Below are 17,915 nucleotides of genomic sequence, written 5' to 3' on the forward strand. Positions count from 1 at the left end.
TCCCAACTGTAGAAGTTAAATATGTGTACTATTATTTTATTTTAAAAAAATTTATTCAGAGAGAGCACGAGTAAGAGAGAGCAAGAGCAGGGGGAGGGTTAGAAGAAGAGGGAGAGGGAGAGGCAGACACCCTACCGAGCAGGGAGCATGGTATGAGCCTCAATCCTAGGACCTGGGATCATGACCTAAGCCGAAGGCAGATGCTTAACCAACTGAGCCACCCAGGCATCCTACTGTTATTTTCATTGACGTGCTTTTTTTTGGTTTCTATTCTTAGATTCTTACTCTCTCCTAAAGAGTTACTATAAGCTGAGTCTTTAATGAAATATCATGCTGTCTAGGAAAATGAGGAGGAAAGAGTAACAGAAGACTGGATGATAAATTTGTGTGTGCACAGGACTGATACAATTAACATTTATTTTTTTTTAATTTTTTAAATTATTATTTATTTATGATAGTCACAGAGAGAGAGAGAGAGAGAGAGAGAGAGAGAGGCAGAGACACAGGTAGAGGGAGAAGCAGGCTCCATGCACCGGGAGCCCGATGTGGGATTCGATCCCGGGTCTCCAGGATCGCGTCCTGGGCCAAAGGCAGGCGCCGAACCGCTGCGCCACCCAGGGATCCCTAACAGTCATTTAGAGAGAACTTTCAAACAGAATTTTAAATTTGATCCTTGTAAATATTTTGTTAAGTTGGTGCTACCTCCTTTCTACTAGCTGAATCAATATAAGGAGAAGATGTGCTTATTAAGTGAGCGTGGAAGTCTAGGCCTTCACTGAATGGATGGAGAACAAGGGACAAGGCTTGACTGAGGTGCTGGCTCTATCCCTTATTAGCTGTGGGATCTTGGGCATGCTTCTCATAAATTATTTTCCTTGTTTGTGCCATGGCATAGAATAACTGAAGTTTGTTCTTTTTTTTTTTTTTTTAAGTTTGTTCTTTTGTATTTCTTCAAGAGTGACAAAGAGAGGGATGCCTGGGTGGCTCAATGGTTGAGTGTCTGCCTTTGGCCTCAGGGTGTGATCTTGGGGCCCTGAGATCAGGTCCCACAACAGGCTTCCTGCAGGGAGCCTGCTTCTCCTTCTGCCTGTGTCTCTGCCTCTCTGCATGTTTCTCATGAATTAAAAAAAAAAAAAAAAGAGTGACAAAGAGAGTCACTGGATGACCTATGACACAGATTCCTCCTGACATAAAGAACTATAAGGAACACTCTCTGGCTCTCTCTCGACAGTGGGTCAGCTAAGCAGCCTGGCTGTCCCTTCTGTTCTGCATCTAGGTGCTGGAGTCAAGCAGCAGCCATACAGTGGTTTTAACATGATTTAACTTGGTCGAAGAATTATAATCTCTAATATGTGCGTGCATGTGTGTGGATCCCCAAATATATTAAGGTTTGAGCAGTGGGGCAAAAATACACATGAATCTATTCTTGAGAAATAAACAATTCATGGTAACGTGCCCCTGGCTGGAGCACATGTAGGAGTGTGAGGTTTGCATCCCAAAAAGCTGTTATTCACTGACAGAAAACATGATAACACAGGGAAGGGAAGAAATATATCAATTATGGCAAATATTACAGATTTCCCTAAAGTAGTATATTAACATTTTGGGATTAAGAATGAGCATATTGATCACTTTTTATTTTTTTCATTAGAACCCTGTTAGGACATACACATGTCCTCTTTTTAGAAGTCGTAAGGTGGGATCCCTGGGTGGCGCAGCGGTTTGGCGCCTGCCTTTGGCCCAGGGCGTGATCCTGGAGACCCAGGATCGAATCCCACGTTGGGCTCCTGGTGCATGGAGCCTGCTTCTCCCTCTGCCTGTGTCTCTGCCCCTCTCTCTCTCTCTCTCTCTGTGACTATCATGGATGAATGAAAATTAAAAAAAAAAAAAAAAAAAGAAGTCGTAAGGTGAGATACCTTACATGTGCCCACACCTGAAGCGCTCACAAGGTGAAAGATTCGCACACTTCACCCAGGGATGACCCTGCATTGTTTGGAAGAGAAGTCCAACGCAGAATCATACTTCAAACTCTGAGATTCTATTCCACCTCCCCAAGGGAATCCAGTGTAAAGTCATTAGGTTTTTCCTTTAGCATACCAATCAGCAGGGGCAAATGAGGGCCAGCCTGCTATGAAGGAGACATCAGAGACATTTGTGTCCCTGGAATTCTAATAGAGCTCAAAAGTCTGGGCTTGATACCATCATTTGAAGGGCTGTGCATAGAAAAGCAACACTTAAGAAATATCCTTCGGTGGTGTTGAAAATATATGGCACTCCAAAATAGCCTGCTTTGTGGAAAAACAATCTGCCACATTCCAAATTCTGAATATAGCCAAACTGGAGTGCAACTGTGTGGATTAATTACTGCAATAAGAGAGGGCTCATTTCACCCTGCCCCCGTCTGTCTGGCCACTGCTAACCATCCCTTGAAACACAGCTCAGCAATCACCTTGGTGTTGTTGACTTGTTTTATGTCTCTTTATACCTGCTGTGTCCCCCAGAAAAGTAAGCCAAGTCACCAAAGGTATCTACTTCGTTGCTGCATCTCTCCAGTTAGCTCAGTGCCCGACAGGTAGATGGTGCTGCATCAATGCATGTGCAATCAATGAGGACAGGTACACAACTGGGCTGCAAACAATGTACGTGGGACCACGAAAGGAGGACCCAGATAAAACAGGTGAAAGAGAAAGAGGTTATTCAAGGAGTTAGCCAAGGGTGTTTGGGCTGAGTTCAAGAAAATGCAAGTATTTGCTTTGGTTTGTACAGAAGCTTGCCTTAAGAATAAATCATTTGTTTTCCTGCAAATAATTTATGACACTTCTTGAAGAAGAAAAGAGGTCTGCAAAGAATCTACATTGTGGTTCTAACACAGAAGTTGCCAACGCCACTGAAGATAGATTCCCATAGTCTACAGCATTAGGCATAAAAATAATAGGCCAACAGTAATCACTACAAAAGGTTAGTGTAATTAAGCTAGCAGTGAAGAGTCATGTGGGATTTGCTCACATTTTGAAGCAAGCAATACAAAAAAGTTCCCCTTGGAACGGTGACTTCATATGATGTGCCCATTATCCAAGCTGATACTACTATCTGGGGGCAGACCATGTTTCTTTGAAATGAACGAATTGAAAGCAAGTCTGTCTTCTGGAGTCTAAAGTTCTCCACATATGGTGAACTCTTTGGAGGCATCTTTGAAGTGCAAATGCGTCATCACACATATAACAGTATTCATCATCTCTGCTGACAACAAACATCTACCGTCTCAGAAATGAACCTGAGACTTCACTTTCAGGGCCCCTGTCATTCATGATGCCACGTCACTTTTCAGTAGACAGACTGGCTCCACGCCTCTGCCTTCAGTCTGGTTAAATCGACATTGCCTGGGAGCTTAGGGAGCCAGCAACTAAATGAACAGCTCTGTATTTTTGGATGGTGACTGACCTCTAATGAATTAAACGAGAGGTAGAGTGGAAGTCAGGAAGGACCAAGGCTGAAGGATTTGGTTCTAGCTTCCTGATCTTCCTGCCATCCAGGGAAGAGAAGATGGCTGCCAAGATATTGACAGAAGTAGGAGAAGGAACCAATGCTCCCCCTCTTCACACTTGCTTAGAGCCTCCTGCCCTCTTTCTGTTTATGAGGGCCTTTGCTTGGCCCTACAGACTGTACGCGTGTTTCCTGAATTCTGTAACCAGGAACAGAAGATCAAAGCTTCCCAGCCTATTCTCTGGAGAGAGAGTATCATGTTTGCATGAGAGAATTTCAAGCATGCCAAAGAAACCAGTTCTATGTAGCTGATTTCCCCTGAGGGAAAAAGAAAAACCATGGTCACGTGGGGTATATTCAATCAATAAATATAAGAGAAGAACTGCATGGGACTGTAGGTATTTAAATGATGATCCTGTTTGAACTGGTATTAAAGAAAACGTAGTTTGGTGGAAGTCAGGCAGACTTGCTTCCAGGACTGTGATCTTGGTAAACTTAGTCATAATCGCTGCGCTTTAGTTTTCCTAGTGAGAGGATTGAGCCAGATGTGGAGTACCTGAGCTGTCCAGGGAGTGGCCAGGTCTCCATCACGTTCCCCAGCCACCAAAGTAGCTCAGCTCTTTAATATGTTGAGGTTCAGACGGACAAAAACGAAAACAAAAACTATAAAGAACAAGGTAATTTGAAAGGCCTCTGATAGTTCCATCACTCTTAGGATCTGCCCCTCTGCCCCCAAATACTTAAGTTATTATCTTAATAACATACCTACTGTAAGACTAGGGAAAAAAATGAAAAGTATCTATAATCTCTGGCCCGTTCCCCTTATCTCCCTTTTTTAAAGTCCAGGGACGTGCCAGCTAAATATGTCCCCCAAATTCCTGTACAGCCTTAGGGGACACCATTCACAGCAAAGATATCAGTGCGCTGTCTGGAGCGTGGCACTCAGTGGCCTTGAGGAAGATGCTTTTAGAATGGAGAAGGCCGGGATCCCTGGGTGGCGCAGCGGTTTGGCGCCTGCCTTTGGCCCAGGGCGCGATCCTGGAGACCCGGGATCGAGTCCCACGTCGGGCTCCCGGTGCGTGGAGCCTGTTTCTCCCTCTGCCTGTGTCTCTGCCTCTCTCTCTCTCTCTCTCTCTGTGACTATCATAAATAAATAAATTAAAAAAAAAAAAAAAAAGAATGGAGAAGGCCTGTGTTTGCATCTCCTCTCTGCCACTCACTAGCTACGTGACCCTGGGCAAGCTATTTAATGATCTCTCTGATTCTATTTCCTTCTCTGTAAAATGGAGGTAGTAAACCACATTTTCAAAGGCTGAGGTAAAGGCAAAATGCGACAACACATGTAAAGAAACTGGTGTAGTGGAAGCGTACCAACACCGATATTAGTTCTTTAAAACCACAAAATCTATGACATGACATTTCAGAGTTCAGAAAATAACTGTGTCTGGGATGTATGGCTCATACTAGAAGGACAGACCAAAAGATACTGCAAAATTTGGAACTGCTCTCATCTGCTGAAGATGGGGTAGGTACCCTCAAAAGCTAAAGGGGTCAGAATGTGGTGACCCAGGAATTACACAATTTTAAGACTGAATTGTGGTAAGTGACAGAAAGGAAGACTAGTCCGCTTGCCAATTACCTAGAGTGTGTTGGTACAACTGTTATCAAGGATAAGCAACTGTTTAAATAAGACCGGCTGTGCTCATTAAGGACACATGTGCTGCCAACAAATTACAATGTGCTCAGTTCAAACTGTTTTGCCTTTCTTAGGAATCCAAGACCAGTCAATATTTAATTGTGCCAATTTGACTCTTAAATTCAGAAGGGATTAATCTACACGATAAAGCTATAACTCGGGCATCACAGATTCTCAAAATACTAAAACTGAAGTGGATTTTTGATCTCTCAGCCAACCTCTACATGTCACACCAGCAAAAAGTGAGGTCTAAAAAAGGTGAGAGACGTGTCTATGGTCACAAAAGATAGGGTCAAGGATGCCTGGGTGGCTCACGGGTTTGGCGCCTGCCTTCAGCCCAGGGCGTGATCCTGGAGACCAGGGATCGAGTCCCACATCGGGCTCCCTGCATGGAGCCTGCTTCTCTGCCTGTGTCTCTGCCTCTCTCTATCTCTTATGAATAAATAAATAAAATCTTTAAATAAGAAAAAAAAAAAAAAAGATAGGCTCAGTTCTGGCACTTGGTCTCATTAACTTACTCCTTTCCTTAGGATAAAAAATCAATCTTTAGCTTTATCTAACACACACACACTGACAGTTTAACATTGATAAATGGATTCTTGTTTTAGCTCTGCACAATTTGGGGTTCATAGGGCGCTAGAATGCCTCTTTAGGGCTGGGTCAATGACAGGAAAAAGCAGCTGGGTGGAATTGTATGGGAAGGTCTGAGGACATTCAAGGAGGTAATGAAGAGCATAGAGTAAGGTTTTTAGGGACCTGCCAGTCTGCAATATGGGTAGTGAAACTGAGGTCTTTTTTTTTCTTAAGGTCTTTTTAAAGATTTATTTGAGAGAGAAAGAGTGAGCGAGAGAGAGAACATGAGGCGGGGGTGGGGTGGGGTGGGGCAGGTCAGAGGGAGAGGGAGAAGCAGCGCCCCTGCTGAGTGGGGAGCCCAGAGTGGGGCTCGATCCCAGGACTCTGGGATCATGACTTGAGCTGATGGCAGACACTTAACCGACTGAACCACCCAGGTGCCCGAAACTGGGGTCTATTAAGGAACCAAATATAGAATGACTCTCCATATCAAGGACATAGCACAGTGACCAGCACATAGTAGAAACTCAGTGCTTAATTGCTACATAACTTTGATGATGAACCAGAACTGACTGAATGAATGCATGAAAGGAACTGTTTGGAGAAAAGAAGTGAGAGCCTCAGAGGCAACAGAGAAGAGGGACCAGCTAGTAAATGGACAGAGGGAAGAGCTACCAAAGTTCTTCTCAACCTTAGCAGGAAGGACAAGACTCTTGTCTCTTGCAAGGACAGTGGAAAGAGTGAGACTGTGGCCCTCCTGCTCTGCCTCACATTTCCCTTCCGAGGAAATGTGGCAATTCCCATGGCACTGTTTCTGCTTCTGGCCACTGTGCTCTCAAGATGGAACATGCAGAAGTGGAATGCAAGAGGGGAGTCTATCTCGAAGGGCAACAGAAATTTTAAGCCTATAACGTCACATTATTTTCAGAGGATACTCTGCTTATATGCTATCCATGTATGCTACTGGCCATATGATGCCAGTGGAAAAATGTTTCCTAGTAGGACCGTGAGACCAAGAAACAAATCTGACTCTAGGACAGTGGAGAAAATTCCTATTTAATGAAGAATGAGGGAAAGCTGGGATTTCCTGGCCAATTTTTCCAGTTGCTGAAACACTGAGTCATCTGTGGTCCTGAGCCTGGTGTGCTCGGACCTGCCAGGTCTGTTACAGCTCAGCTTTGCGAGTGGGACTCATGTGAAGAGCCCTGTGGCACAGACACTATAGCAAGCAGCATCTCATTCTGTTTTCTAAACACTAAGAGGTCGGTGTTAGATGATCTCTTTCCTTTCAGCATCTACATCTAACAGTTTTTTTTTTTTTTAAGATTTTATTTATTCACGAGAGACCAGAGAGAGGCAGAGACACAGGCAGAGGGAGAAGCAGGCTCCCTGTGGGAAGCCTGTTGCAGGACTCAATCTCAGGACCCCAGGATCACGACGTGAGCTGAAGGCAGATGCTCAACCACTGAGCCACCCAGCTGCCCTTACATCTAATAATTTTTACTTTTGTACACAGGATGGGGCCACTTTGAAGAAAATACACACTAGTCATCACTTCTGACATTTTTCCAGGACTAAATGGAGAAGCTATAACACTGCATCGATGCCTAAGGAAGACGTTTCTAGGTTTTTATGATGCAAGCAACTTACTGTTCAAGATGAACACCAACGTTTCAGTGGGTTACAACAAAGCACTGACCACCATCTTCTCTAACGACATCTAGAAGACTAATGGCAAAATGGCACTATGTATGTCAGGTGCTATAGCGAAATAATGGGTTCCATGCCACGTTCATTAGAAAGACAGGTATAGCCCAAGGAGAAGAAGTGATGCCTATATTGTGACCTTCCTCTGACATTTGATTAAGATCAAGTTGGTGCACAAAATTTTTTTTTGTAAAACCAGGAGAACGGGTCAGTGAAAAGAGCAATGATAGAAACACTCTTCCTGGGCAGCCCCGGTGGCTCAGCGGTTTAGTGCCACCTTCAGTCCAGGGCGTGATCCTGGGGACCCAGGATGGAGTCCCACATCGGGCTCACTGCATGGAGGCTGCTTCTCCCTCTGCCTCTCTCTCTCTCTGTCTCTCATTAATAAATAAATAAATAAAATCTTTTTTTAAAAAAAAAAAAAACAAAAGAAACACTCTTCCTCAACACACAGAGTGACTGGCAAGGTTTTTAAAAAATATTTTTAGCTCACTTTCAATTCCCTAAAAAGAAATGCCACCTAGAAGAAATGTGTTAAGCACCCTCTAAATGTTTCTCATTAAGTTGCCAACACTGGTACTCACCCCTTAAGGCTGGCTTACAGCACTCAGCCTAACTCTGCTCTCTATGCCATCCAAGGGATAAACGTGAGACTAGCTGCTATCTGAAAGGAAGGGACTACATCTGTAAGAATTTGTAGGTTAACATTTGTAGAATGCCTTGAGAAATAATAGGAAAAGCAGCCTGGAAAACAGTGTTCTGCAATGTGAGTATAGAAAGGGTAGTAGAAAAACCAAACCGAAAGGTTTTCCTAATAAAGGGACAGGTTTGTTCTTATAGTATAAATAATCTTAGCTAATTCTTCCAAAAGGACCAGCTTTTGGTTAAGAGTGAAAACATGCCACTGTGTCGAGATTTAGCACACAATGAATTCCCTAGAATGGTTCTCATGCTGTCCAACTCTGAGCATCTGGATTCTTTTTTTTTTTTTTTTTTTTGTCTTTAATTATGCTGTAGAGTACCTAACTTTTTATGTAAAAGTTAGTGTAAGGAGACAGGATGACCAAACTCATGCAAATGCCCACTCACCTCCCATGATTTTGGACTGGCAGTTAATAAACTCCGGCTTCCTGTCGGTGAGGTACCTCTGGCAGGTGTGGTGGAGGATTTGGAAGAAGGTGCATTTTTCTGAGGCTGTGCTGGCTACCCACTGGTCAAAGGCATTTTCAAACAACAAATCAAACTCTGCAGAATCCTGGAAAAGACAGTGAAATACCCACTGATCTGAATCTATAAAAACTGCTGCTTCCAGCTTACTCCTGACAATAGACTCATAGAGGAAAAAAGACCTTTCAAAACTTTGGTCTTATTCCCAAGGCTCATCTTTATTAGCACTCAGGTGCATGGAAAGAAAGTCCACCTTTCTCTGTTTATCAAGCAAACCCCAAAATCTTAGAGAAAAAATTCTCCCTTATTATTTTTAGCGTGTAGTTACAACTTATATTTTATTTTTCCTCATTATTGAGGTTTTGTATACTGAGTGTGTGTGAGCAAAAGGGAAAATACTTAAATAAATAATTCTACCTTACAATGCTTCTCATGTTAAATCCAAGAGAATCCTAATACATAATTTGTAAGGTGACATCTATTTGTTTTGGTGAATAAATTTCATCACTGGTGGTATTAGGAGTAGAGTAAATGAAGCTTTGATAAATGGGGTTTTTCACATTGGTAACCATGGACATGATATCTCAACTTTGCCCTTTGCACTTGGCTGATAAACATCTAGGAGTCCACATTTCTTCAATATGTATCCCTTCACATTTCTGCATCAAACACGGCCAAAAGACTTAGAGTTCTCCATAAGGACCCAGAGATCAGAAAGCCTCAGCTACACAACTGAAATAGAGAAACAGCTTTGTTAGAAATGACTCAACCACCACCACTGCCAAGGTCAGTGAGAGTCATTGTGTGAAGAGAACACCTTCTCCCAACACTGGACATTCACTCACCCGATTAGGGTCAATGCCATTAACCTGGCGAAGCTGCTCGAGCATCCACTGCGATCTCCGCACGAACGACGTGGAGCCTTCAAACTGTTTGACCTTCGTGATGGATGCTTGTGTGGGTTTCTTGTTTGTCACTGCCAAGAAAAGACCGTTCAGATTAGCGGGTGTGCAGGTTGGTCTATTTCTTCATTCAGTTGTGCTTCTATTTTGCATCCACACATGTATACAAACACACACGCACACGGAATATGATCATGTGTGCCTCTGATAAGGGGGGGTACTCAAAAGAAATAGAAGTCATACTCTCCACTCTCAAGCAATTACAATATAATTATGATGTGAGGGCTGCTTCATTTACGTCTTTATCCATTCAAACTGAACGCGACTCAACTGACTAACTCCAAGTGCTTTTAATGGAGGCTACAAGTACACGATGACCAACTGCAGGGAAGGAAGCACACATGGTTGACAGGCGTCAGGTAGAGGGCACTGGGAAAGGCTGAATTTTAAAGGAAGCGGAGGTTACTGCTTTCCCTAGGGAAACCCAATGCATATTTCCAGTATAAATATATCAAGTTTCAGTGGTGAGATTGGGAGTAATGCCTCTTAAAAAAATTATTTGGCTTTAAAAATATCGTCTAGTTGAATCTAGTCTTTCTTTCTTTTTTCTTTCTTTCTAAGATTTTATTTATTTATTTATTCATTCATTCATTCATTCATTCATTCATTCATGGGAGTCGCAGAGACACAGGAGGAGGAAGAAGCAGATTCTCTGCAGGGAGCCCGATGAGGGACTTGATCCCAGGACCCCGGGATCACGACCTGAGCCAAAAGCAGATACCCAACCAGCGAGCCACCTGGGTGTCCCTGCATCTGTTTCTGACTGTATTTAGCATTCATGCCAACCCCACCCCCATCTTGAGGTCACCACAACTGCAGGACCAGGACAGCTCCTCCTCCCAGCTGTAGTCAGTTCTTCCTTTGCCCCTTCCATGCTGAGGATAGACAGTGTCACCTCTCAGACAGAGGTCAAGCACCAGCCACTAGGAGAGAGTCACTGTGGATATTTTTACATCTGCTTACTTCATGACTTAGAGCCTCCAGGGTAGGGTGCTAATTAAGTGTTTTAAAAGGGCTTTCCTAAAAGCTCCTCCTGAGGCCTGGCTGTAGGAGTTGTAAAGTTTAACAGAAATGATGCTATTTAAGGGAACAAGGAAAAGTGGAAAGTCCTATTTGTTGTAATGAATGCAATCCTAAAAAGACGGTGCATCAGTGGCACATTCTTTGTTTCGAATAACCCTAGAGAGCCTACATTTCCAAGTAACTATGCAGATGTTCAGCAGATGGCAAAAAGAATCCTTAAGAGATGAAGGACAGGAAGCACCTACTCCAGTCATGGTTGCTGGTAATTCTCTCCTTCATGCATAGAAGAGTTTAGGGCAATTTCAGTATCGTGGGTCATTAAAGCAGGAAGGCAGGGACCAAGAGGTGAATGAAATGTGGGCACCCTGCCTTTACATCTGTGGGAGCCTTATGGTTCTAGGACTAAAGACCTTTTTTTAGGACCTCAGTACAATCTTTACTTCAAACCAGGATTTAGCAAACCTTTAAAAAATAATTTCAAATAATGCTTCACTTTATTATGCATTATGTCAGTTATATTTGGCTAGAAGCTTCTGAACATTTCATACCAATTACGTTTACTTTCATGGTTAAAAAGTCATCATCCCCTTAACACCAAGATCAGTGGAAATTTTATAGTCTTCTATTCACACACAGCCTGTGTGTGTGGCTTACGGCTCCCTGTATGAGTCTGTTATGTCCTCTTAGGAATAACCATCCCCCAAACTAAATTCAGGCTATAGTATCAGCCGGCCCAGGGCTCTGTCTATCCACTTAATTTAATTCATTTATTTCATGTGTCTCCTAGGAGATCTAATAGGTTTTCTGACAGCCATGCCCTGTGTTCCTCTGTTTTCATGTAAGAGGAAACAACACACCTGGAATACAGGCAGGTCCTAAAATGTGCTTAAAGATTAAAGAATACTTTTCAATAACAGGAAAACATGGGTTCCTGTATTAGGCACACCCCTAAACACAGAGAGGATTTCCTCTTTTGTTTATGTAAATCACACGACATTTAGGCATCCTGGGAAACATGAAGGTTTCCTTCTAGCTTTAAAGTCATTATGACTGCCTATTTTTTTTTTTTTTTTTTTTTTACTTCTTGTCCATTTATTTTCAAGTGGTTTACAGCATTATAAAAACTCAGACATCATGTGGGATCACTGTAGCTACCGGTGTGTTAAGAATTGACATTTGAGAAAAGCACGTTCCACCGGAAGGTCACTGGAACGCGAAGGGCAGGAGCCCCATCCACAGACAACTGCCCCACAGACCTGCCGGGAGATCACCCTGCAGAGTGCTCCCCACCACCCAGCCACTCCCGTCTGGCTCTTCCTCCTAGCTGATTCTTTGCCTGCTTCTTGGAAATCTCAGTAGCTTTTCCTGGGCACTGAGCCCGGTTTGGTTTAATTTTTGTTTATGGTTATTATCTCCACCATCCCAGTTTCTATTTTGAAGCAGGTGCCTTAAAATTATATTATTACATACACATTATAGAGAGTTAAATAAAGACTTTCTCCGTCTGAAATCAAAACAACTGCACAAACACATCATTGCCAGACTTTGTGAGTTGTGGGCTTGAAGGAGCCATGTTTTAACCCCTTTGTTGGTTTGGTGTTTTCGGGGTCCATGGCTGATAAAACAGGCGAGTCAAATTCTGGATGTCCAGTGAAAAACAGGAATCTTTCTGCTCTTCCAAAGGCAAACTGATTGATAGCAAGCATACCCTGGATCAGTGATAACGGAGGGCGTATGTCTGGCTACCTCAATGCAATAGGCTCTGTAGTCACTGTTTTGAAAAACTTTAAAGACCAGTTAACTAGGGCATTTCTGTCATGCCTTTGACATTCATGAGGACAAGGTATTTAAAGGGCATTTAAAGGGGTAGGGCAAGCATGATATTCTCAGGCAAGACCACCCAGAATCAGCCGAGTTCCCTGGCTTACCACTCCTAACTGCGCACCAGAATCATCGGAGTTTTTTTATTTTTTATTTTTATTTTTTTCCCACCACACCAAACACACCAAACCATGTGAGTCAGAATCTCTGGAGGTGTGGCCCGACATCCACATTTTCAATCTCTCTAGGTGATTTAAGGCGCGGTGGCTACTGAGACCACTGTTGTGTATTAATTTATTTCACAAATATTTACGGAACATTTATTAGATGGGAGACACAAAAGTCAGTTTTGTGGGCAGTTCAAAGCTTGAATTGATATGGTTTTTAGGTCAAGAACCTGGGTGGTGGAGGGTGGGGATATTAAGAGTGATGCAGAACAGTGCTAATACATAAAAGAGTCATCTAGGGTGTTGGGGAGGGAGGGGGCTTTGAGGACCACGGCAGAGATGGGGAAAGTCAGGCAGGCTTCATGAAGCAGCCACATTCCAGCTAAGACCACTGGCCCTCACCCGGACTTCTATGGTTTCTCCCACACAAGCCTGGTATTCAAACTTAAATATGGAAGACTGAACCACCTTTTAAAAACTCCTCAATGGTGTCCCAAAACGCTTAGAATAAAACCCAAGGCCTTTACTAAGACCCGTACAGCCCTAGATGTCCTGGCCTTGACGTACGTCCCCATTCTCATCTCATCCACTCTCCTGTCTGTCCACCAGGCTCCAGCCATCTTTTGTTCGTGGGAAACAGCAACCGTCTTCTACCCTCTGCAAATGCTGTTCCCTTCATAGAAATACTCTTCGTTTTTTTATGGATGTCTTTTGTTCACCACTAAGATTTCAGCTTACATGTCAAACTCCACAGAAAAAAAAATTGTGTGATTGTTTATCTGCATAGATTTCCCTTCACCATTTTAATTTCTTTCCCTGAGCTCTGTTCATTGCAAAACAGGTTTATTTCAAACCTGGATAAAACACTCGAAATTTGCTTCTGTGGCATATTTGTAAAGAATAAAAACCAGTTTGCTATTATGTCCATCTGGTCCTAAAACATGTCAAGAGGTAGATAAATCTCCACATGGATCTTCTAAGCTATCTCCTACCAATTTGTGAGGCAGGATCTTAAAAATTGATAATAACAAGTGATATTTTTCCCAGCAACTAAAATTTTTTAAATGATTTTATTTATTTATTTATTGGAGAGAGAGAGAGAGAGAGAGAGAGAGAGAGCTCGCAAGTAAGCAAGCATGAGTTGGGGCAGGGGCGGAGGGAAACAGAGAATCCCAAGCAGACTTCCCGCTGAGCAGAGAGTCTGATGAGGGGCTCGAGCTCATGACCCCAAGATCATAACCTAAGATGAAATCAAGTCAGATGCTTAACCGATGAAGCCTCTCAGATGCCCCCAGCAATTAAAGTTTTAAAAAATCTTTTAAAAGCACAGTTTGTTTTTTTTCTCTTATATTTGACCATGGGTCTGTGACAGAGGCAGGGTCATTACTATTGTCATGCGTTATATTTACAGACAAGAAAACTGAGGCATGGAAAGCACGGACTTGCCAAAGTAATACTGTTCATGGCCAAGAAAACTGCAACTTGCACAGTGGGCTTTGGGTCCACTGCTCTCTCCACTGGAGCTTTTCGCTGCAATGTCAAATGCCACATTTTATTGTGTGAGGGAAGCTCATCAAATATGGACTAATGGAATTTTTTGTTCTAATAATGATACTACTGTTGTGATTTTGACAATATCCTGATGTTATTCCCTTAATATGTCCCTTTAAATAAACTTGGTTTTTCACTTATGTTAATGTGGAATAAAACATACTAAAGCCATAAATAGCTACATAGCTCTGCCTACATGAAATAAAAAAATAATGTAAAAAATACAGTTGAGACAAATGCTATTATTTCAAATTAGAGAGTTGTCAGTGCAAGAAGGTTTGGCATGTGAGGTCTACTCTAAGGTAAAATGGTGATTAACAAGTGAAGACAGGTGTTAAAGGCAATCACAACACAGATGTTGCTCTAGATATAATAATAAAACTTACCTGGAAACGGCTTCTCTAAGGACACTGCGTCCTATGCACTGGGATTCACCAGTAAGTCATGTTTTGGAGTTATCCAGGCCTAATGCTGCTTTTTTACTTACTCTCACTCCTGTTCCCCACTGTTTTCTTTTGGCATCAGAGGAAAACAGGACCATGAAGCCAACTAAACCCAGGTAGGTCCTTTTGCTACCAGCTCTGGTAAAAAGAATGTGATTCTCATGGGGGCACGCCTCCTCATTACCCTCCATGTAGACTTCATTTACATCTTAGCTGTAGTTAAGAAGCAGTGATAGAAACTATTATGTTTAGAATATCATTACCATCATTGCTCAAATGGTGAAATATCTTTCCCCTCATGGGCCTCAACTGGCCTAAAGGCCTAATAAAGGTCTTAAAAAAAAAAAAAAAGGCCCTCCGTGAAAGATTGCATAAATATAAAATAAGACACTTAGCTAAATTCAAAGGGTGGAGACGACCCAGCCTTGCTTCTGCCCAATTAGACAATTCTATTTAATCGAATTCTATTTAATTGAAAACCAACAAGCCAGACAATAGCAAAGCATTTTATTAGCTCAAACTTGGTTTTCCATTAGGCCAGGAATTGGTGGGACGTCTGGGTGGCTCAGCGGTTTAGCGCCAGTCTTAGGCCCAAGGGCGTGATCCTGGAGTCCCAGGATCGAGTCCCACATCGGACTCCCTGCATGGAACCTGCTTCTCCCTCCTCCTGTGTCTCTGCCTCTCTCTCTCTCTCTATCATAAATAAATAAATATTAAAAAAAAAAAGGTCAGGAATTGGTGCAGGAAGGGATAAAGCTTGATGAGAAAAAAAGACTTTCAAGTTACTTGCATATTATGTAAACCAGCAGAAGGTGCATGGTCTGCCAGGGATTTAACAGGCTGATCCTCCATTTCAAGGTCTAATAGTTGAAAGACTTTAAGGAGTTACAGCTTCCCCCTACAACCTTGTTATTCACACAGCACCACTTGTCAATCATTCCAAATAGGAAAATCTATTTTGCTTAAGGTACAAAATATCAAGCCTCAGTCTTAAAGTGTTAGTTTAAAAGAAACAAATGATCATCACATAAACAAAATTATTACTCATCACTTCTATATCCTCTACCATTTCATTTTTCATAGGTATTTTTGTATATTCGCTAACATCTGCAAACATTTCTCACACATGTTAAACTCAAATGGAATCATCTTACATTTTTATGTGATCATTTCTATTTTAAAAAAAGGGTGCTGAAGAACAAATCCTATCTATAATATAGCTTGATATTGAGGCTAGGTAGCTAAAATGCAGAGCTTACCATAACTAGGTACCTAGAGTATCTTAAAATTTCATCACGCTTACTCCTACCATGAGCTTAAGTGAAAGTGTTTTGTGGTATGCTTTTTAGCTCTCTGCTCTGCTGGGGCCCACTGGCCAAATATTTTGATTTCAACAAAACTGCTGAGAAACAATTTGGAGCAAGGAATAAAAGTGATAGTAGCTACATTAGAATCTTATCAGGGCTGCTCTTTGTCAGGGCTGACTGACATGAAGGGGGGGGGAAGAGAGAGAGAGGGGGGGGAGGGGAGGAAGAGAGAGAGAGAGAGAGAGAGATCCTCTGAAATGTGGTTCTGGAAGTAAAAGCAAGATTGAGCCCCTCCTGGATGCTGAAGTGGTAAAGAACTGGGCTGACAGACCAATGTGAGAAATGATTACTTGGAAATAGTCTCCTTAATGATCTTCCACAGGGCAGCCCAGTGGCTTAGCAGTTTAGTGCCGCCTTCAGCCCAGGTGTGATCCCGGAGACCCCGGATCGAGTCCCACGTCAGGCTCCCTGCATGGAGCCTGCTTCTCCCTCTGCCTGTGTCTCTGCCTCTCTCTCTCGTGTCTTTCATGAATAAATAAATAAAAATCTTAAAAAAAAAAAAGATCTTCCACAACTCTAATATATGATAATTCTAGGTGAATTTCACAGTATCTATGGAGAAATAAGCATCAGGTTTGAGGCTACATCAGCAGTTTCATCTGGTGAGATAGTTGAATGTTTATGAAGCTTAGAAGCAAGAATATATAGGTTGTTACCTCAAATATTTTCAGAACAGGGGAACGTCATCACTGGTAATAGTTACTGGGAAATGGAGCATGGTGTGCCCTACACAGGGTTGATCGCTGACTCCCCAGAGTCTTTCTCAAAGTGTGTTATCATTTAGCACATAGTAAATGTTCAGACTCTACTGGCTCCAGCCAGACCAATTCATGAAATGGCCAAGTTTGTCTCTGGGGCCATATATCTCTCCTCCCTATCTCAGGTTCCGAGGGCTCTCTGGCCAGATTCCTGATAGGATCCAAATATGCCTGAAAGAGTAGTTTCAAATCTGCATGTTTTTAGGATGACATTTTTAATCCAAATAAACAACAACCACCACAACAAAAACAGTGGCTTTCAGTCTTGAGCACCAGGCCCTGGGGAAGAATGTAGGATGGCCTTCCAAAAGTCCCTGCTCCACTAACCCCAAAGGGGAAGAGAGGGGAGAATCAGGGGACAGGGCTTTGAGGTTTGTTACTTAACAGCAGACTTCCTTAGCCTACAGTAGGGACAATCACAAAGAAAGAAGTTTTCCACACAAAAGATTCCTTATTTGGTATCACTAATTCCAGGGCCTGTACCTTATATCACATTTTCCCTTCCAAGCTAGAGACTGAAAGCCTAGGAAATTTTTTTCCAAAGGGATACTGAAAACGGAACTATTTGTATGGGAAACTTCTTGCACAGAAATTTGGAGAAATCCTTCAGGAGAAGGAGGGCAATAAGAAACATCTTGCACTAAGCATTCCGTAGGAAGGATGCTTAAAAGCTAAAGTGCAAGGTGCAGCACCATATGGAGAGTGTCTAAAAACTTATACATCAATAGAGCAAGTGATCCCCCCTACACTAACTGCACGAAGTACCACTGGTTTTAGTATTTGGAAATCACCAAAAAGGAGATGGCATTACTTTCGGAATATGCAACTTCAATGTCACATGCCAATATGAGATCTAATTGATATTTCAAAAACCTAGTCCCTTCTGATTTTAATCTTCTTTACCTTGTTCTTAATTTTATTTATTTTTTTAGTTGTAAAATATGTAGATTCTTATTTTGAAAGGCTATCCTACTTTTCAAGTCAAGTTTGGGTTCAGGTGCACCACAGGTGGTCCTGGGCTGTTACATCTTTAGCTGGGAATCAGAGAGCTTAATCTCCAGAAGGCTCGAGTTCCCCACTGCAAGACCAACAGTGTTCCCTCCACGCGGGCACCTTGAATGTCTTGTGTATTACGCATTGCATAGCAATACAGAGTGCTAGTTTATGTATGCATGCAAATGAAGGAGGGAGTAAATA

At 42.4% G+C, this 17,915-nt stretch overlaps 1 protein-coding gene across 3 annotated transcripts in view; it reads right to left on the minus strand.

Annotated features, from left to right (window-relative positions):
* Window positions 1–17,915, minus strand: part of STXBP6 (syntaxin binding protein 6) — a 239,256-nt gene that overhangs the window by 43,717 nt on the left and 177,624 nt on the right. For all 3 annotated transcript variants that reach the window (XM_072761296.1, XM_072761297.1, XM_026007645.2), the window contains 2 exons: window positions 9,472–9,602; window positions 8,549–8,714 (listed from right to left, as the gene is read on the minus strand). In XM_072761296.1, coding sequence (XP_072617397.1) covers window positions 8,549–8,714; window positions 9,472–9,602 — 297 coding nt within the window. The remainder of the gene's footprint in view (window positions 1–8,548; window positions 8,715–9,471; window positions 9,603–17,915) is intronic.

This window comes from Vulpes vulpes, chromosome 6, assembly GCF_048418805.1.
Source record: "Vulpes vulpes isolate BD-2025 chromosome 6, VulVul3, whole genome shotgun sequence".
Lineage (NCBI taxonomy): Eukaryota > Metazoa > Chordata > Mammalia > Carnivora > Canidae > Vulpes > Vulpes vulpes.